The sequence below is a fragment of the Lissotriton vulgaris genome, chromosome 1_2 (assembly GCF_964263255.1).
Source record: "Lissotriton vulgaris chromosome 1_2, aLisVul1.2, whole genome shotgun sequence".
Taxonomy (NCBI): Eukaryota; Metazoa; Chordata; class Amphibia; order Caudata; family Salamandridae; genus Lissotriton; species Lissotriton vulgaris.
The window spans coordinates 169,389,967-169,411,616 of record NC_141686.1 but is presented as its reverse complement, the minus strand read 5'-3'; the positions used below and the strand labels follow the sequence as shown (position 1 = coordinate 169,411,616).

The following is a 21,650-nucleotide window of genomic DNA, read 5'->3' as shown; positions in this document are numbered from 1 at the left end:
GTGTTCAGCCTGGATGCAAATAGATTGATTGTGCATGTACCCACTTCCTATTCAATTGTTGGAACACTCTGGGGTGCAGTCTACAATCGCTGGAATCGCGTAGGAATCTGGGGTTCCAGTCTGCTACCACATTGGAGCTGCCCAGAATATACACTGGCGTCACTGAAATGTGATGTTGCAGGCAATAATGCCAGAAGTCATTGGCTATTTCCATTATTATTCAATTAATCAAAAGAAAAAAGGACACTTGTAACAAATCTAAACCAGTGGTTAGAAATTGGAACGTCCTCAAAAACTCAATGTTTGATTGGAAACAGCGGTATATATGTTTCATCCGACCCACATTGATGTTGTGGCAGTTATCCTCGAGCGTTCCAATATCTGTTTGTGCCAGCCTCATCCAGAGGCCCTCTGGTATAGAGTGCAGTGTCCAGAGATATATGGGTTACCCACACCAAATTCATTCAAGTGTCCTTTTTTCTTTTTTTCTTTTGATTAATTGAACATTTACCATGGGGAAATAAATTGGACACAATAATTTTCCTCCTCCCTACCAGTTGATTAACTATTATTTCCATTATTAGTCGAGACCTCGTGCCACCCAAACGATTGATGTATCTCACTGCAGAGGCATTGTCCACCCGCAGTATGATACAACACCTCGCTTTTTGTGGAGAAATGGCCCCGATAGCGAATGACCCTGCCAACAGTTCCAAACAATTTATGTGTAATTTCAGTTCCTCCGGGGACCATCTTCCCCCGTTTCCACTGAAACGCACCGGGCTCCCCAGCTCCATCGGCTGGCATCGTACTCTATCACCACTTCTGGGACTGATGCGAAAACGGCTTTGCCATTCCACACGTCCATGTGTTCCAACAACTAGGTTATCTCGGTCCTGGCTTCCGTGGATAACCGAATCTGCTCAGCATAAATCAGACCCTTGCGCAAGTGCAAGATTTAAAATTTTTGAAGAGCCCGGTAGTGGAGTGGACCAGGGAAAATCGCCTGAATAGACTAAGCCAATAGACCTACCAATCGCGTCTCCTCAAGGATATAGTTGGAGAGGCAAGCACTCTCTTGAACTCTTTCTTGATGGAGATCCTCTTTTTTTAGTGGGAGTAATAATTGTGCCAGTATAGAAAAATCCCAAGAACTCTATCGACTGGGCATGGGTCAGTATGAACTTGTCTGAATTGATGACGAACCCCAAGTCTTGCAGGAGTTGGGTCGCCCAAGCTAAATGTAGTAGTACTGTTTCCACACTCTGTGCCACAACGAGGATGTTGTTCAGGTAAATGATAAGTCCCACCCCTCTCTCCCTCAGATACTGCACCACCGGCTTGAGGAGTTTGGTGAAACACCAAGGGGCAGACAATAGCCCGAAATACATGGCAGAACACTCGAACCCCCATTGGAATTGTAGAAACCTCTAATGTGGAGGAAAAATCGGTACTGCCAAATAAGCGTCTTTTAGGTCGAGATGTACCATCCAATCTTTTTCTAATAGTAGATCTCTCAGTAAGTGTATGTCTTCAATTTTGAAATGGCGATACACCACCCAAGAATTTAATTCTTCGAGGTTCAAGACTAGTCGGAATCCCTGAACTTTCTTTGATACCAAGAATATTGTTTTGGTGTAACCATGAGGGTGGGGTACCATCTCTACAACTGCTCTTTTCTCATCAGTGACCTCACTTCCTCTTCTATGTAAGCCCTCTCTACTCGGAAAAAATGTAGAGGTTGGAGTCTGCAATTCTGTTGTGGGAAGGAATAAAACTTTATCCGAAAGCCCTGTACCATCTGAAGTGCCCAAGGGTACTGTGTTAGTCTCTCCCACATGTGAAGGAACAACCCCATTCGGCTTCCCACCCACACCTCCTCAGCCTGAATAAGTCTTACCTGCATAGGAGGAGCCGTCTGAATTGTTTTGTACTCTGTAACCGTCTACGTTTTGCTTGCCTTTGCCACCTCAGTTATGGGTGGAGTAGAAATTTGAACAGGTGGCACTGCCACGACATCGCTGATCAAAACCTGTGGAGACCAGGCTATATCCTCGGCCAGTCGCTTGACCCCTGAAGCGTCCGGCCCTGGTAAAACGTTCAGTGTGGAACACCTTTTTTATTGAAGATTGTGCCTTGTCTAGGGACTAAAAGGTAGCTACATATTTTCTAAGTTCCTTGATAAACTTGTCGCCGAACAACAATCCGTTAGCTAACGTGCCTGCCTCTTTAGTGTCCATGTCTGCCAGTTGCAGGTCGATTCTCATTAGGAAGGATCTTCTGCGCTCAGTGGAGAGGGCACCATTTGCGTTACCCAGCAAACATAAGGCTCTTTGTATCCATTCTAAGATTTCGGTCGGACCAAGGGGAAAATTAGAGTCTTTAGCAGTGACCGCTAAATCAAGGATTTTTGTGAGGGGTCCAGTTCCATCCAGTAATTTGTCTTGGCATCCCCTCCATGCCCTATCCAATCCTTTCTTGGGATCTTTGGCAAACTTCGTGAGGAAGGTTGCCATGATGGGGTATAGCCCTGGGGTGTCTGTTACCTTGCCTAAGAGGGAGGGTCTAGGGCATTCAGATTTAAGAGTAGTGCGCACTTTGTGTTTAAAACCTTGTCTGAGATTCTCTTGGACATAATGCACCACCTCCACGCAAGGTACCCATTCTGTTGACCTCGGGTGTACAATATTCTTTGGATCAAATAACAGGTTTTTATTTGGCGGCTTAGAACTCACATGGGGAGTTTTACGTTTTGCTTTTTCTGTTTGCTAGGTAATTTGGTGTCTTGGTCAGTGTCTGACGTGTCCGGCGTGGCAGGAGAAGATTCCTCCCCATCTCCCAGGTTCAAGAGGGAAGAATTACCAAAAGGCCCAGAAGGAACAGAGCGGCCATACCCATGATCCTTAAGGACAGATTTTGCCACCTGGGATAATACTTCTGCTGAGGAATGGAATGAGGGTTCACCCTGGGAAGCATTCAAAGATCGTCTCCTGTAGTTTTTCAGGGGTTTCGTGAAGTGTTGTAGTGCCTTAATTAAAGCCCTGTTCACTGGAACCCTACACATGGCAATCCAGGGTTTCTACTAACTTCTCCTCCATTTGGTGCTCATATGACACCTCTTCAAACTCAGCGTAGTCATTGTAATCAGCCCATTGAGAAACCTCCTCGGCTTAGTTCTCCATCTTACTAAAGGAGGTGTGGAGGAGGTTTGGGGAGAGCAACCCAGGGGCGACAGAATTTTGTGGGGGTAACACAGACCGTCACTGGCTACAGCTTCCAGTCTTCAGGCTTGATCAAAATGAGTTAAATTTGCTTGATTCAAATATTTCCTTAATTATATATTTATATATACACACATACTGTGGGGGGGAGGCACCCCTATTTACTCTCCTAAGGCAAATCCTTTCACCGTTTATGCACCCCGTCGGGTGTTCTTGGGACCGACGATTGAGGCAGAACACGCGAGCGAGCGCAATGAAAAGAGGACTGCCTCCTCGAGTGCGTGACGTGCGTCTGTCCCGCTCCACCAAATCCCAGGAATTAAATCATTAGTGAGTGCCGCTACACGCACATATCCAGCTTAAATTATGCCTAGCAACCATATTAAGATATCCAATAAACCACAAAATCATCACATAATAATGAAAACTTTGCATGTACTTAACTCGCTGCTGCAGCCGCAAAGAAAGCAGACGGACTTTTATGTTCAGGGCATTTATAACCATATGGGGAACTGTGATTGGTGTATACAGGGAAGGAGCAGTCCTTCGGGTTATGCTGTTTAAAGTTTATTGGCTGCTGTATTTGCTTCAGTAACGAAAGCGTAGCATAATACGAAGCCTCAGTGTACTGACATAGAATTCACCTCACTTTGAACTAGTGTATTTATCACAGATACGCAGTAAAATAAAACCTTTGCTCTCAATGTTGTGCGTGCGTCTTTTTAAAGTCTGTAGGCCTTGCTAATACGATGTATGATGCATGCGTCTCCTGTTCCGGTGAGCTGCAGCCAGTGCCTCGTGCCTTGACTGAACTGGGGTGGTGGAGTGGGCTAAAGAACGGTGATGGATTAAACCCAGATCTGTCGACTGGGTGTGAGTGTTTGATTGGTTCAGATGCTCCGTCCATCACCACCCCCTTTTGTACCGCTCCGTTCTCCATAAGTTGGCAGGGTATGCTCAGACGTGAGTCCCTTGCTCACTTTGCCACTGGATTCAAGCAAGCCTGGCTGAAGACGGCTGTAATGGCAGAAACCGGTTCTAGGAAGCTTGTTTCCGGTCCAGGAAAGGCATGGCTTGGCAGTTCGGGCTGGACTGTTCCCATGAGGCACAGGGTCAGACTGATTTGCATATGGCCATGTCTGAACTGGGGTGGCAGAGTGGGCTAAAGAACGGTGATGGATTAAACCCAGATCTGTCGACTGGGTGTGAGTGTTTGATTGGTTCAGATGCTCCGTCCATCACCACCCCCTTTTGTACCGCTTTGACTGAACACAGCGCATGTTTCCCAATCCCAGCAATCGAAACAAATAGTGAGAATTAATTTATACTGTACCTTGTCTACATGTAAATGTATAGGCATTTATATAGCGCACTACTTACCCGGAGGGTCCCAAGGCGCTTCGACCGCTGCGAAACCCTTCCTGGCTTCCCTGGTAGATGGTCCCTTAATGGGTATCTCCAGGGTGAGACCAGGCATCCCCGGCGGTCTGGTGGGGCCGTTAGTGAAGATGAGGCAAGCTAATGCCCAGAGTTGCCGAGTGTGAACGCTGATCAGAGTGGGCACCGAGGCGAGAGAATTATCGAGTCCGCTGACCCTGGTCCAGAACCCTGCCGCGCCGGGAATCGAACCCTGGTCCCGGGCCGTCCTCTGCTCTCGGGTCTGCCGCCTCTAACCAGTGAGCCACACCACTTCACTGCAAATTAGAGTACTCCGCTGCCGACAACCCCGTAAAACCGTACCAATGCAAAATGTTAATTGCCTGTCACGATTTCAGCTGCTCTTCCCCGGAAGAACTTCTTGTGCACACATGGTCCTGCGGTGTTCCAGCCACTCGTCACCACTTTTGTAAAGTACAAGCCCACAGTGTACTGATCGGGAAAGGACTTTATTTACACGAACACCATGTAGCGAGGAATATAAACACACTCTGCCAGATCCTCGGTAACTGTCCTCCCACCATACTAGAACCCTACTTACCCAGGAGCTTGCACGAGCCAAAAATGTCTAACAATAGGCAAATATTAACATAACAAACTGCTCCCTCAGTGTGACCGTTATAGCCGAACATTTGCGAATGGGACCAAGTAAGGCGAACAACAGATGCGGTTGATCGGTCGTGTTCTATTTTTTATTGCACATTGACTCCCTAAAAAGGGTTATGCTGTATGACATGTAAAAGGCAATAAAATGTGTTCACAAAAAAAAAACTGCTCCATTTGATTTGTGAAATACTGCTCCTGTGTGTAAAGAGCTGTGATGCTCTTTGGCCTTGCACCAGCTCTACAAAATGTACAGCCACATGCATCAAAGGAAATTGCATTCGCAAACGGTGTGAATCTCATAATTCGGCCGTTTGCGAAAGCAATTCCCATTTTTGGGATGCATTAACATTTTTGTTATGTTCGCAGTTTGAGAAATCGCAAAATTGCGATTTCTTAAATTGGGATTGCATTTAAGGAATCTCAAATTGAGACTCCTTAAATGCAATGCATCAAACTTTAAAAATTTGCGAATTCGCAAATAAGGGGAGCAAATTACCATGAAGTTGACCTTCATAGTAATTTGCGAAAACTTTGAAAAATTCACTAAAATGCATTTTTCAAAGTTCCATTTTACACACACACATGCCCTTGGGGCATTTGAGTGTGCAAAATGTACTCCTAAGCAGATTTCAGGGGTGCAACAGGGTGTCCTTTGGACACCCCTAAACCCTTTAAATTGCATTCTTAATTTGCGAATTTTTAATGGTGAATTGCAAATTAAGAATGTCTTTCCATTCATTCCTATGGGCCTTTAGGCCCATAGGAATGGATGGGGAAGTATTCCTTAATTGCAATTCTCAGTTAGAGAATCGCAATTAAGGAATTTTAAGAAATCGCTATTTTTATAGCGATTTCTTGATGCATTGCAGTTTGCAATTCCTTAATTGCGATTCCTTATTTTTCGCAATTAAGGAATCGCAAAATGCAATATTGATGCATGTGCCTGTTAATGATAAATACATGTTCCTGCGCCTCTCTCCAGTCACATAGGACTGTGGGTCTTCTGCTCTTTCAACCACCTACATCTTCCAGCCCGAGGTGCACATATCCAAGGTTCCAGGGTTTCCAATAATGTATTTGGAGTGAAGTCGTTTCAGTAGATCACAATTTTAATAACCATGGATTGGATATCTCTTCATTGCTTCAACCTGAGACTGGAAACTAGAGCTCACCCAAGTAATATTCAGGGTTAATGCGGGCTTGGAGTTTCCAGTTTTTGGGAGGCATGTCCTGGCTTAGCCAGGAGGCACGTCTGTAGGCTCCAGGGACAACTGCATGCAAGAGCTGGGAGCAATGCAGCAGCAAGACCTGGTTTTAGCTATTGCTCCAATACTTGTAAATGGCTAAAAATCTCAAACTCTTCCTAACATCCACTGCTTACACACGTGCCAAGGCCAGCATTATGCCACTACCCCAACATGATATGCATTGGTGATGTGGGTGCATTTTTTTGGAGTGGACTAGGGAACGGGGTTTTCCTTCCAAGCCTCCTTTCAGTAGTGAGATTATTGTATGCTGTTTGCTTAATTCTCTGATGGTAAATACCGTCTCTGTCTCTTCCCCAGGGAATAAGTCAGACCTACTGGCGAATCGACAGGTCCTCTTTGAAGACGCTTGCACCCTTGCAGAGAAGCACGGGCTGCTGGCGGTGCTGGAGACCTCTGCAAAAGAAGCACTGAATGTAGATGAGGTTTTTGTGCTCATGGCCAAGGAGCTGATGGTGAGGAACAGCATGCACCTTCAACAGGGGAGTCCACGCAACAGCATCCTCCTGGATTCCCGCCCAGTGATCGCAGCTCAGAACGTGGAAAACAACAAATGTCACTGCTGAGCAGTGGCTGGCTTTCATCCAGAATCTCCATCTCCTGTGCTGTACGGAAACAAGGGAAGTGCTTCTTCCTGGGGCAAGAAGCTATCCTCAGAGAAAGGATGCCTTGATGGCAAGGTTCATGCTGCTGGAACTATTGCTGCATAACTGCCTGTATCCTCTTTGGTACTTTAATAATGGCATCTTTGATGAGAAGGTAGCCTTGGAGAATAGAGGCCACACTACAATATGAGGATTACAGGAGGTCCCTTTGGCCCTTCAGGTGGCCTCCAGACACTGTCTGCAGTGGCTGTGACATCTCTTCCCCCGGGGCAGACACTGCTGTCTGGCCTAGATCAGTGCCTTCCCATCAACTGAAGGACTGTTCCATCTTTGCTTCCACAAACAACCATCAGATGAAAATCATCCAAGAAAATGTGGCTGTGTTAAAAGATCATTCATTGTCCATTTGATGCTCCCTCAACTGCAAATCAGTGATCGCTGTTCAATCGTCACCACGCATGTCCATTCACCCTCATGCTCTGTCATGGTTCGAAAGCTGTGCTTTGAGGCATTTCAGTTTCTAGTGTCCATGTCACGGATTGCTTCTCCCATCTTCAGTTGCTCTTCTAGTCACCCTGACTAAGTTAAGAAACAGTTTTTTTCTGAAGCAGCTGGATTTTGATGGCCTGTGTACTCTTCTGGGATTGAATTTCTTTGTTTGTAGCTTCATGGTTAAGAATTTCTATTTTATTTTCTCTCTCATTGGCTCATGCACAGGGAAAAGACGAAAGTCAAGACAATATTTCCATCTATCGGTCAAGACCAAAAGCCTTTTTGCATGAAGTTCTTCTTGCTCAACCATGAAAGGCTGTGTCTTTTCAAACGATGAGATGAACTAGCTTTAGATTCATGGTCCATTCATAACCTCACAGTGGTGCCTTGTTTTTAGAGCTTGACCAGAGATGGTGCTGGAGAGAGAGACGTGTTTGGGTCAAAGTCATTTATAACCAACAATACAGTTTAATCTTGAGTGGGACACCACTTCACCAAAAGAGCTACCAAGATTGCATGTAGAATGAGTTTTGTTTAGCCTAGAGAACATTGTGTTCATGATATAGAGAGGAAGTGGTGTCATAATAACAGCCATTCATTTTCCCAATAAAATCCCTGCATATGTTAGCTTTGACATGTATCGGGCATTAAGTGCAGTACCACGCAGAAGGTCTGTGAGGTCATACAGCGCGAATGATATCAATATATTACAGCTATTATTTTGCACACCATAGTTTTGTGATGATAGACCCATTAGGTATGTCTCTCGGAGGTGCAATCATTCATCATACTCTAAGGACAGAGTTGGGATTGACAGGATGAGACTGTTGGTAATAGTTAAGCTTTCTGGGCATTTCTACTTTTACAGGCCAGTCCTCATCTGCCTTACATATTATGTCACAAACAAAATGCACCGTGTTTAAAGTAAAGTTAGGATAGTAACTGCTACCCCAGGACTTTTCCCGGATGAAGTCCGTGAGCAGTCTCTTTATAAAACAATCAACAAATATTTGGATGCTTTGATGCTATCTTATCAGATTATCTTAGATAAAGCACCTATGCAAGATCAGGGATGGTGTTACCCTTAAGATCATTCGAGGGAATGAGTCATAACAGAGTGTAAGCAAATAAATCAGAATAATCAGTTAAGGAAGCCACGAGTCTAAAAAGGATCCAAATCAATACAAGTTAGAAACCATGAACTTTTATTAAATTTAAAGTGCACTACAGAAGGTAAACATTATGATTAGTCAAAATGCATGGTGAATCAAAACAGAAAATGAGCATAATACTCAGTCAAATGCAGCAAACAGTATGACAAGCCAGAGTAAAAGCATTCTAACTCCTAAACAAGAGACAGGCTGATGAGTTGGGAAAAACCAGACTTGGCTTATCTCCCGAATGAAGCATCTTTATAACAAAATACAATGAATATTGTATTGTCTTCATAAAGTGATTGAACCTGCTACAAAGGTTCACAAATCAGAATTCAGAATGTTATCATCTAGTACCATCCCCTAAATGAATATTAATATCACCCCCTTTTCACCTAATGTCATTGGATGTGACAGTACAAGTCTAGTTACACTAGAAAGAATGACAGACTCATTATGTGTAGCCCTACAGTGGCACAGGCATGAAGAACCTTCAAGTCTTGTACAGGGAAACTTCTACTGGAGTGCTTTGAGAATAACATTTCAATAATGTTCATAGTTCACATTTTGCTACGTGCCTTGAGAGGAGAAATGAAAACACATGCATCATGGCTGCTCTGGAATTCAAGATGGAGTCAGGGCTGATTTATGCCTAGTTCATCCAAGCAGAGGAAAATGCAGATTTACAAACTGCAGTGTTTTCATTTTTAGTGAGAAATGTTCATGATGTTAAGCACACGTTATTTATAAATCAGAAGCATCTTTCTCTGAGACCTTCTGAATTGCATACCTGTTAAGTTTAAACTTTTATTTTCATGTTTCTTGTATTCCTGCACATAAACAGGCTTTCCATGATCATATCTGTGTCTGTTTTTATTGTGACCAACAGGCTAGCATCGAGAGTCAGAACAGTCAACATGACAAATCACGTTTTGCAGTGGCCACAAAAGACTTATATGCTGTACATAAGGAGTGTGCTCAAACTTAATCATAAAGAGGTGCTTTGACAAAGTTGATCTAAGTAGATTGTTGCATGGCAATTTACCACCGCATTATAAGTGTTTGTCTGAGCATACATATAACATGTCATTTTGTCTCCTACTCTCACAGATAAGCAGATACTGGATCAAGTGAAGTTCCCAGACATGTAGAGCACGTAGTGGGGTGACTGCATCTGTGTTTTCACAGTCAGTTTGAGGGTAACTTAAAAGTTTGTTGCCCACACGGATATTAGGGTACTCAAGTTTTGGTCAGAGAAAAAAGGCATTTGACCTTGATAGGCAGTCAGGCGTAAAACATGTCGGCCAGTCTGTAGGATCGAAGAACAATTAATGGTCAATTGGTCCCTTTGTTTTTATTATAGTCATAGATTACCGTATTGAATATGAAAGCAAAGCTACCATGGTCATTTACAGGCAATGTTTCTTCCGCAACACTCACCATCTCCTTATTTTCACTACCACTAAAAAAACAAGCATTGGCATAGCCAATAGGTCTCGCTTTTTGTACATTATACATGTTTAGCAATGCAACAGTTGATGTTGCACCAAGGATATTGTGCTGCATGATTAAATACTTTTAAGGTCCCAAAGGCGATGCCTGTTGGCTATGCCAATGCTTTTTAATTTATGGCATCTTACTTAAAAATGGACTCTACTTCTAGGACAAGCCAGGCTTCCCTGGCACACCATGAAAGCACTGGCATATTTCATGAATGGCCTTTCGGGGTCTGTGGTGTTTTAGCAATTTTGCCCCCAAATTTTCAAATATGCTCAGGGGAGAAGCCCACTCTCCACAAAACCACCTACAAGAAGTCTGTTTATTCGTTTTTTTCTGGAATTCAGGCCAAGTATCACAACCCACCCCTTGCAAAAATCTTTAGCCAGCCCTGATAAGCAGAATCAGCAGGGTGTCGAGGGGAGGCAGTGTAAGAGTTATGCGCACACTGAGCCTGCAGAAAGGACAGGAGCAGGGATTTGGCAATGAAGTGACAGCATTGTCTAATCTTAAAATGGATATAATTGCTTACATTTCAAAAGTGCTAAACTTGTCGCTTTCTTCTCCTACCTGTAAATGTTCCTGATTTATAGTCAAAATTGGGTCATGTGGTACAGGCTGTCCCAATAACTCCCTGAATCCGGCTCCTATGGCTGAGGGAGCTGACCGCGTGCGGGCTTCTGCAGTAGGGCAGAGCGAACTGGGACAGTGGGCTGCTGCATGAGGGGAGAGCGAACTGGGACAGTGGGCTTCAGCAGTAGGGCAGAGCGAACTGGGACAGTGGGCTGCTGCAGGAGGGGAGAGCGAGCTGGGACAGTGGGCTGCTGCATGAGGGGAGAGCGAACTGGGGCAGTGGGCTGCTGCATGAGGGGAGAGCGAACTGGGACAGTGGGCTGCTGCAGGAGGGGAGAGCGAGCTGGGACAGTGGGCTGCTGCAGGAGGGGAGAGCGAGCTGGGACAGTGGGCTGCTGCATGAGGGGAGAGCGAACTGGGGCAGTGGGCTGCTGCAGGAAGGGAGAACGAGCTGGGACAGTGGGCTGCTGCATGAGGGGAGAGCGAACTGGGGCAGTGGGCTGCTGCATGAGGGGAGAGCGAACTGGGGCAGTGGGCTGCTGCATGAGGGGAGAGCGAACTGGGGCAGTGGGCTGCTGCATGAGGGGAGAGCGAACTGGGACAGTGGGCTGCTGCAGGAGGGAAGAGCGAGCCGGGACAGTGGGCTGCTGCATGAGGGGAGAGCGAACTGGGGCAGTGGGCTGCTGCAGGAAGGGAGAACGAGCTGGGACAGTGGGCTGCTGCATGAGGGGAGAGCGAACTGGGGCAGTGGGCTGCTGCATGAGGGGAGAGCGAACTGGGGCAGTGGGCTGCTGCAGGAAGGGAGAACGAGCTGGGACAGTGGGCTGCTGCATGAGGGGAGAGCGAACTGGGACAGTGGGCTGCTGCATGAGGGGAGAGCGAACTGGGGCAGTGGGCTGCTGCATGAGGGGAGAGCGAACTGGGGCAGTGGGCTGCTGCATGAGGGGAGAGCGAACTGGGGCAGTGGGCTGCTGCATGAGGGGAGAGCGAACTGGGACAGTGGGCTGCTGCAGGAGGGAAGAGCGAGCCGGGACAGTGGGCTGCTGCATGAGGGGAGAGCGAACTGGGGCAGTGGGCTGCTGCAGGAAGGGAGAACGAGCTGGGACAGTGGGCTGCTGCATGAGGGGAGAGCGAACTGGGGCAGTGGGCTGCTGCATGAGGGGAGAGCGAACTGGGGCAGTGGGCTGCTGCAGGAAGGGAGAACGAGCTGGGACAGTGGGCTGCTGCATGAGGGGAGAGCGAACTGGGACAGTGGGCTGCTGCATGAGGGGAGAGCGAACTGGGGCAGTGGGCTGCTGCATGAGGGGAGAGCGAACTGGGGCAGTGGGCTGCTGCATGAGGGGAGAGCGAACTGGGACAGTGGGCTGCTGCATGAGGGGAGAGCGAACTGGGATAGTGGGCTGCTGCATGAGGGGAGAGCGAACTGGGGCAGTGGGCTGCTGCAGGAAGGGAGAACGAGCTGGGACAGTGGGCTGCTGCATGAGGGGAGAGCGAACTGGGGCAGTGGGCTGCTGCATGAGGGGAGAGCGAACTGGGGCAGTGGGCTGCTGCAGGAGGGGAGAGCGAACTGGGACAGTGGGCTGCTGCATGAGGGGAGAGCGAACTGGGGCAGTGGGCTGCTGCAGGAGGGGAGAGCGAACTGGGACAGTGGGCTGCTGCATGAGGGGAGAGCGAACTGGGGCAGTGGGCTGCTGCATGAGGGGAGAGCGAACTGGGACAGTGGGCTGCTGCATGAGGGGAGAGCGAACTGGGGCAGTGGGCTGCTGCAGGAGGGGAGAGCGAGCTGGGACAGTGGGCTGCTGCAGTAGGGCAGAGCGAGGTGGGACAGTGGGCTTCAGCAGTAGGGCAGAGCGAACTGGGACAGTGGGCTGCTGCAGGAAGGGAGAACGAGCTGGGACAGTGGGCTGCTGCATGAGGGGAGAGCGAACTGGGACAGTGGGCTGCTGCATGAGGGGAGAGCGAACTGGGGCAGTGGGCTGCTGCAGGAGGGGAGAGCGAACTGGGACAGTGGGCTGCTGCATGAGGGGAGAGCGAACTGGGACAGTGGGCTGCTGCATGAGGGGAGAGCGAACTGGGGCAGTGGGCTGCTGCAGGAGGGGAGAGCGAACTGGGACAGTGGGCTGCTGCATGAGGGGAGAGCGAACTGGGACAGTGGGCTGCTGCATGAGGGGAGAGCGAACTGGGGCAGTGGGCTGCTGCAGGAAGGGAGAACGAGCTGGGACAGTGGGCTGCTGCATGAGGGGAGAGCGAACTGGGACAGTGGGCTGCTGCATGAGGGGAGAGCGAACTGGGGCAGTGGGCTGCTGCAGGAGGGGAGAGCCAACTGGGACAGTGGGCTGCTGCATGAGGGGAGAGCCAACTGGGACAGTGGGCTGCTGCATGAGGGGAGAGCGAACTGGGGCAGTGGGCTGCTGCAGGAAGGGAGAACGAGCTGGGACAGTGGGCTGCTGCATGAGGGGAGAGCGAACTGGGGCAGTGGGCTGCTGCAGGAAGGGAGAACGAGCTGGGACAGTGGGCTGCTGCATGAGGGGAGAGCGAACTGGGGCAGTGGGCTGCTGCATGAGGGGAGAGCGAACTGGGGCAGTGGGCTGCTGCAGGAAGGGAGAACGAGCTGGGACAGTGGGCTGCTGCATGAGGGGAGAGCGAACTGGGACAGTGGGCTGCTGCATGAGGGGAGAGCGAACTGGGGCAGTGGGCTGCTGCAGGAGGGGAGAGCGAGCTGGGACAGTGGGCTGCTGCATGAGGGGAGAGCGAACTGGGACAGTGGGCTGCTGCATGAGGGGAGAGCGAACTGGGGCAGTGGGCTGCTGCAGGAGGGGAGAGCGAACTGGGACAGTGGGCTGCTGCATGAGGGGAGAGCGAACTGGGGCAGTGGGCTGCTGCAGGAGGGGAGAGCGAACTGGGACAGTGGGCTGCTGCATGAGGGGAGAGCGAACTGGGGCAGTGGGCTGCTGCATGAGGGGAGAGCGAACTGGGACAGTGGGCTGCTGCATGAGGGGAGAGCGAACTGGGGCAGTGGGCTGCTGCAGGAGGGGAGAGCGAGCTGGGACAGTGGGCTGCTGCAGTAGGGCAGAGCGAGGTGGGACAGTGGGCTTCAGCAGTAGGGCAGAGCGAACTGGGACAGTGGGCTGCTGCAGGAAGGGAGAACGAGCTGGGACAGTGGGCTGCTGCATGAGGGGAGAGCGAACTGGGACAGTGGGCTGCTGCATGAGGGGAGAGCGAACTGGGTCAGTGGGCTGCTGCAGGAGGGGAGAGCGAACTGGGACAGTGGGCTGCTGCATGAGGGGAGAGCGAACTGGGGCAGTGGGCTGCTGCAGGAGGGGAGAGCGAACTGGGACAGTGGGCTGCTGCATGAGGGGAGAGCGAACTGGGACAGTGGGCTGCTGCATGAGGGGAGAGCGAACTGGGGCAGTGGGCTGCTGCATGAGGGGAGAGCGAACTGGGACAGTGGGCTGCTGCATGAGGGGAGAGCGAACTGGGACAGTGGGCTGCTGCAGGAGGGAAGAGCGAGCCGGGACAGTGGGCTGCTGCAGGAGGGGAGAGCGAACTGGGTCAGTGGGCTGCTGCAGGAGGGCAGAGCGAGGTGGGACAGTGGGCTTCAGCAGTAGGGCAGAGCGAACTGGGACAGTGGGCTGCTGCAGGAGGGAAGAGCGAGCCGGGACAGTGGGCTGCTGCATGAGGGGAGAGCGAACTGGGGCAGTGGGCTGCTGCAGGAAGGGAGAACGAGCTGGGACAGTGGGCTGCTGCATGAGGGGAGAGCGAACTGGGGCAGTGGGCTGCTGCATGAGGGGAGAGCGAACTGGGACAGTGGGCTGCTGCATGAGGGGAGAGCGAACTGGGGCAGTGGGCTGCTGCAGGAGGGGAGAGCGAGCTGGGACAGTGGGCTGCTGCATGAGGGGAGAGCGAACTGGGACAGTGGGCTGCTGCATGAGGGGAGAGCGAACTGGGGCAGTGGGCTGCTGCAGGAGGGGAGAGCGAACTGGGACAGTGGGCTGCTGCATGAGGGGAGAGCGAACTGGGGCAGTGGGCTGCTGCAGGAGGGGAGAGCGAACTGGGACAGTGGGCTGCTGCATGAGGGGAGAGCGAACTGGGGCAGTGGGCTGCTGCATGAGGGGAGAGCGAACTGGGACAGTGGGCTGCTGCATGAGGGGAGAGCGAACTGGGGCAGTGGGCTGCTGCAGGAGGGGAGAGCGAGCTGGGACAGTGGGCTGCTGCAGTAGGGCAGAGCGAGGTGGGACAGTGGGCTTCAGCAGTAGGGCAGAGCGAACTGGGACAGTGGGCTGCTGCAGGAAGGGAGAACGAGCTGGGACAGTGGGCTGCTGCATGAGGGGAGAGCGAACTGGGACAGTGGGCTGCTGCATGAGGGGAGAGCGAACTGGGTCAGTGGGCTGCTGCAGGAGGGGAGAGCGAACTGGGACAGTGGGCTGCTGCATGAGGGGAGAGCGAACTGGGGCAGTGGGCTGCTGCAGGAGGGGAGAGCGAACTGGGACAGTGGGCTGCTGCATGAGGGGAGAGCGAACTGGGGCAGTGGGCTGCTGCATGAGGGGAGAGCGAACTGGGACAGTGGGCTGCTGCATGAGGGGAGAGCGAACTGGGACAGTGGGCTGCTGCAGGAGGGAAGAGCGAGCCGGGACAGTGGGCTGCTGCAGGAGGGGAGAGCGAACTGGGTCAGTGGGCTGCTGCAGGAGGGCAGAGCGAGGTGGGACAGTGGGCTTCAGCAGTAGGGCAGAGCGAACTGGGACAGTGGGCTGCTGCAGGAGGGAAGAGCGAGCCGGGACAGTGGGCTGCTGCATGAGGGGAGAGCGAACTGGGGCAGTGGGCTGCTGCAGGAAGGGAGAACGAGCTGGGACAGTGGGCTGCTGCATGAGGGGAGAGCGAACTGGGACAGTGGGCTGCTGCAGGAGGGAAGAGCGAGCCGGGATAGTGGGCTGCTGCAGGAGGGGAGAGCTAGCCGGGACAGTGGGCTGCTGCAGTAGGGCAGAGCAAGGTGGGACAGGGGGCTGCTGCGGGAGGAAGGATGGGCATGAGGCTGTTGGGACTTCATCAACTGGCCTGTCCGTCGGCGCACTGGCATGGGAGGGCAGAACAAACTGTTCACCCTGCATGGCACAAATGCAAATGGAGAAGGGAAAAACCTGAACAGAGGCCTCTGCAGAGTTACGGTGAGTGCCAGGACCATTGTGGACGAGGGCACGTCCTTACTGAGAAGCTCTGTTCGTCAGTACCATTGGCCTATCAATAACAAGCAGCAGAGAAGCAGGAAACGCGCCTACACAAGCAAACAGATGCCCCTGGGCACAGGTCATAATTCTTTCACGGGCCATGCAAGGGAGCCAGGGCTTGGGCTCTGGGGAGGGGCCGGTGCAGGTCGTGATGCACTCATTCCTCTGCTGATCAAGCAGGAACTTGACCCCTGTTCAAGGGGAGCCATCTGCTTCTCACAGCGCCTCAGCCTGCGCATGCATCCGCAGTGCCTCACCCTTCAGGCTCCAGGGATGCCGGTAGGCCCTAAGCCTCTGCAGGTGGCAGCGCCCCTAGTGCATCAGGACACACCGATCATCTCTTTCAGCTCGTATTCATCCCTGCAGATGGGCCACCCAGCAGCGGCGGCTGACACTGACGGGGACTGCGGCTGGGGAGGCAGGCAGGGCAGCGGGGACTCGCTGCTGGGCTCCGCCATATCGATGCTGCTGCCGCTGATGCTGGCAGACTACACAACCTTCCTGAAACTTCACTTCAGCAGCACCTTTCACCTCGTGCGGAAGATATTTGGTATCCCAGGGGAAACGTGTATCTACGGCTCTCTTTGGGGCTCTTCCCTATTGGCATGCTCTGACGGCTCCGCAGAGGGCCCGCCCGCCCAAGGAGAGGCAAACTCAACCCTGCCTCACCCGGGGCAGACAGAAGCAGCAGCGTCCGAGATGAGCCGGTCTGTCAGTGCTCCTGTCACTGTCTCGATAAGGGTGTTACCATTACAGTGCGGAACGGGTTCGGGTTTGTTTACCTTATCTTCAGCAGGGACTATGAGCACGACTGTCTTATGGCAGAGCCTCACCTTGTAAAATAAATAGAGAAAATAAACGGGGATCTGGAGTGTAGAAGAAAAATGAAGAATTAGAAACAGATAAACACGATATGAAGAGGATGAAAGGGAAGGAAACAGTAACAGTGATAGGAAGGAAATAATGCGATAAGAGAGCGAACCGAGTTTAGGCTGTGAGAATGAGAAAGAGAATGAGAGCGGAATGTGGAGTGGTGTGGCTCACTGGTTAGAGGCGGCAGACCTGGAAGCAGAGAACAGCCTGGGACCAGGGTTCAATTCCCGATGCGGCAGGGTCATGGACCAGGGTCAACGGACTCGATAATTCTCGCCTCAGTGCCTACTCTAACCAGGGATCACACTCGGCAACTCTGGGCATTAAGCTTGCCTCATCTCTACAACGGCCCCCCACAGACGCCGGGGATGCCTGGTTTCACCTTGGAGATACCCAGAAGGGACTATCTCACAGGGAAAGCCAGGACGGGTTCCCCAGCGGTCTTCAGCGCCAGGACACCCCCCGAGATGGGGTAACAGTGCGCTTTACAAGTATCATCATTACATTACAATGAGAGGACAAGCGCGCGCGCGCCTAAAAAAGTGTTGGCAAAAGTGAAAGCATTTCCCTTGAGGGAGCGAGCCACGGGCACCATGTGGTTGCAAGTTAATAACAAACATATGGTGTCAAGCTTGTTGCATCAAAGGAATCGCCAAATGTGCAGGCGTTGCCATTGAAGGCAATGCGACGCAACGAGTGCACGTTTTTGGGACAAAAACCGTAGCGATTGGTACAGGTCTTTTTCCTTTTCAGCGCATGGGCGCGGCCTAGGCGAGACCTAAAAAGGGCAGGAAAAAGATATCCACCAAAGTGCCCAAGTACAAAGGGCCCTCTAGGCATTGCATGCCTCCTAGCATGGAGCAGGACCCCAAAGATCAAGCATGCTGCAAGGTGGGTGAGTCGGAAGGGAAAAAAAGGGAACCCTAATCACTGCGGTTTCAGGGTGAATAGCTATAACAAGAAAACAATTGTTCCTCTGGAATAGTAAATACCCCGGTTTCTAGTAGAGTACAGGGAAAAGAGGGACGGTGCAAAGTTAGAGAAATGGGGGCTCCTTTAGCGAAGGCACATGTAGCGATCTGGAAGGACACTTACCCCTGTTGAGAGTGTGAGCCAGCGATCACGATGCGTGTGAGGGAGAAACTGTAGGTCGGGATGAATGGCGGAACTTTGAGGAAAAGAGGGATATTGAGATGACTGGCAACTAAATGAATTTGAGTCTCGGAACTGAGCGTCTTACCAGGGCGAGGTCACTCGATTAAGATGCATAAGGGTTATGCGGGCCAGGGTGTGGCAGGGTGTCCGCTTGGCAAAGGAGATTCCTGAAAGTGAAGGAATCCAAACGTTAGCGGCCACGGAAGTCCTTGTGTGTCTGGTATGTGTGTATACACACTGAGGGACCTGTCTCTTACCTAAGAATGAAGTTCCAAATGGCACAAAGGATGCGTGCTTACAACAGCCTGCACGCGTCTGGCTGCTGGTGGTCGGTTGCGTGACGCCCGACTTGCACATGGGGTTAAATAGTACTGTGAGGAGCAGCACCGGAACCATGCGCAGGCATCCAAAGGATTGCCACGACTTTGAGTGATCTGGTTATCGGTAACAATAGTAGGAAGTGAAAACAGACACGGCTGTGTGTTCAAGAATAGAAAGAAAGAGAGATAGAATCGTAGCAGAAGCGGTTGGAACAGCATTTTTGTGTGAGCTTTGGAAACCAAATCGTAACTGATGAAAAGGCAGTGGATGGGGCAGGCGAGTAAGGACAATAATGGAGACGTGCAATATGTACATGTGAACAAGTGTAAAATAAGGGTTGAAGACCCTTGATGATGAAGACAGACATGTTCCTTTTACATGAGAACACACAGGGTAGGTTTATACTTAAATGGTATACAGAATAGAGGTGGTACACAAGTGGCGGAGTTCGCCTCCATACAAAGGTGACAGTGCAAAACACGTGTGCATATAACAATGTGCAATGTCCATACAGCCCGATGAAAGATGGTGACACAAAATCGAATCACAAGGACAGCTGACACACACTGCATGGTGGAAAGTGTGCCACTCACGGGAGAATTGTATCTATGAACAGTATGGTGTTAAACACGCTTAATAAAAGATTACACACATGATTGAGCAATGTACTGAGACATATGATATCGCGTGGAGATCATGAATGCTGGAGGCTCAATGTTGCGACAAATCCACGCCACTCCTCAGCAGAGTTGAGTCCTTTGTTCCTTTGTTAATGGAGTCAATTCTTTCTATCCAATGACATTCACGTCTTTCTAAAATTTGTGTTATGTCCCCCCCTTTCTCAGGAACTCTTGCAATGTCAATCACCTGCCACCTAATCTCATCTGCTGTGTGCTGTTTCTCATTGAAATGTGAAACCAACGGGGCATTCGCAACTGATCGGTGAATACTACTGCGATGTTGCCCAATGCGGACCTTGACAGGTTGTTGAGTTTGTCCAATGTATGGTAATCCGCAGGGACACCAGATGCAGTACACAACGTTACGTGTATTGCATTTTGAGGAAAACTCAAGAGTATAGGTACAATTGCCGTGTTTAAAGGAGTTGGTATTCTCAGTGTAAGGGCAGGCTTCACATCCGGTAGACCTCATGTAAATTCGAGAGCATTACTCTTCCTTTTTGTTATTTCAGTGGATGATCTAACAAGATGGTCTTTTATGTTTTTGCCTCGCTTGTAGGCGAACACGAGGACCTCCATTTCAGGGTCACTGCTTCTGATTATGTTCCAATTCTTGGTGATAAGATTGCCAATTTTGTTGGTATGTTCCCCAAAGGTGGTGACACAAACTATTCTGTTGAGTGGTGCTTTTGCTCTGGTAGTGAGGAGTTCCTCTCTTGGGCAGTACCAGGCCTGTTTCATAGATTTTTTGACAATTCTGTTGGGGTAGCCTAGGTATACTAGTTTGGCTTTAAGGATGTCTGCCTCTCGCATGTAGTCCTCCTTGTGAGAGCACTTCCTGCGGACTCGCAAGAACTGCCCAAAGGGTAACCCATCTCTGAGTGCCCGAGGCTGATGGCTTTTATAGGCCAGTAGCATGTTTCTTTCAGTCAGTTTCCTGCGGAGTGAAGTGTATATTTTACCCTCTGCGTGCTGGATGTTGAGGTCTAAGAATGCTATGGTGGATTTGTGTAAAGTGGTATACTGTGTGAATAATACATATTTATGTGTTAAAAAACCATTGGTGTTTCTGGTCCTTCTCTCTTTGACATCAGTATAACCTTCATATCGCGATTCCGCATTTATTATATTTACATACAGATATTTACTATTCCACAGGAACCATTATTTTCTTGGTATAGCAAGGAGGGTGAGGGTCTTTTGCATCCTTGATATGGAATTCCCTGTACCATTGGAATAAGAAACAAAACCACGTTATTTAGCTTTATACCTTCAGTGTAGGAGTGGGAATAATTTGGAACCTCATTATTTTTTATATTTAGTGAAAGCATGGTTTCATTAAAGTAGCCTGCGAGCAAAAGCTTGAACCCTGCAGCACAGACCTGTTAAAATCACCCTTTTGACTAGTCAGAAAACCTCATTTTAAATAGTTAATATGTCACCCCTAAGCGCACCTTGCTGCCCACAAGGTAGGTTGTATTATATTTCAGAGTAGAACATGTGTGATATTAGAAAAGTCATGTTTGCCCCTGAGATGAGGCCCAAATGGCAATGCCACTGGTCAAGCTGCAACAGGTACCCAAGAAGGGTTAAAGCACAGATTATACACTTTAATCTAGACCTTTTGACCTGCACCGGCTAGAGACTGCATTCAAAGACTTCTGGTTATGTTTAATAAAAATCCTATTCAATGACAAAAGGTGGATTTTTATCAAAAATATGGGAAATGTAAATTTTGGAAAGTTACCTTTACCTTGCTTGGAGCTGCTGGAGGCTAATTTGCCGTTCTTTCAGCTTTACGGCCGCCAAGCTTTGGAACTCTCTACCTCTGGCCTTAAGGTGCAAACAGGATCTCACGTCTTTTAGAAAGGACCTTAAAACCTACCTTTTTCCGAAGGCAGTGTAATTGACATCGGTAGGAATGCTCTGTGGTCAAAGCGCCAGGATGCCCTTTGGGTGACAGACGCGCTATATAAGTATGCCTACATACATACATACATAAGTTCTCTATCAGCTCCCCAGCCTGTGCTTGGCCAAATGTCGGCGTGAAAGAGATGTAAAAACTGCTTCCAGAGGAGGGACAGTGGCCTGGGAGTAGGAAGGTGTTTTCAGTCCCCAGCATGAAAAATAGTTGGGGTGGGCCCAGAAACGTAATCTGCTTCAAAGGCCTAGCTGGTCCCAACTACATTTTAGATGATATCTAGAAAGGAACCCCCCCCCCCCTAGTCAGGCTGGCACCAAACCGGGTGGCTGGAAAGCTATTCACAGACCCAGTTTTGGGTGATGACAGGCGGGACTGCTGATTACCCTGGAAACCTGCACGAGGGAATAAGGGTTTGGCTTTGCAGTATGACCAAGTATTTATGTTTTACAGACTTCCCCTTCTATTGAACCTTATCTAAAGATCGTCACTAAGCCGTTTCATCGCTTTTTGTTGATTAGATTTAGGTTCAATATAATCCATTTCACCTTGGGCACATTTCCACATTGGGGGAAACCAGAAGACACCTAACCGCGGTCCTGTGATGGTTTCTCTACTCAAGACACAC

General features: G+C 50.0%; 1 protein-coding gene across 1 annotated transcript in view; it reads left to right on the top strand.

Annotated features, from left to right (window-relative positions):
• RAB19 (RAB19, member RAS oncogene family) overlaps window positions 1-9,635 on the top strand; it is a 96,083-nt gene extending 86,448 nt beyond the window's left edge. The window contains exon 4 of the mRNA XM_086953053.1: window positions 6,830-9,635. Coding sequence (XP_086809179.1) covers window positions 6,830-7,095 — 266 coding nt within the window. The 3' untranslated portion in view covers window positions 7,096-9,635. The remainder of the gene's footprint in view (window positions 1-6,829) is intronic.
• The last annotated feature ends 12,015 nt before the right edge of the window (window positions 9,636-21,650 follow it).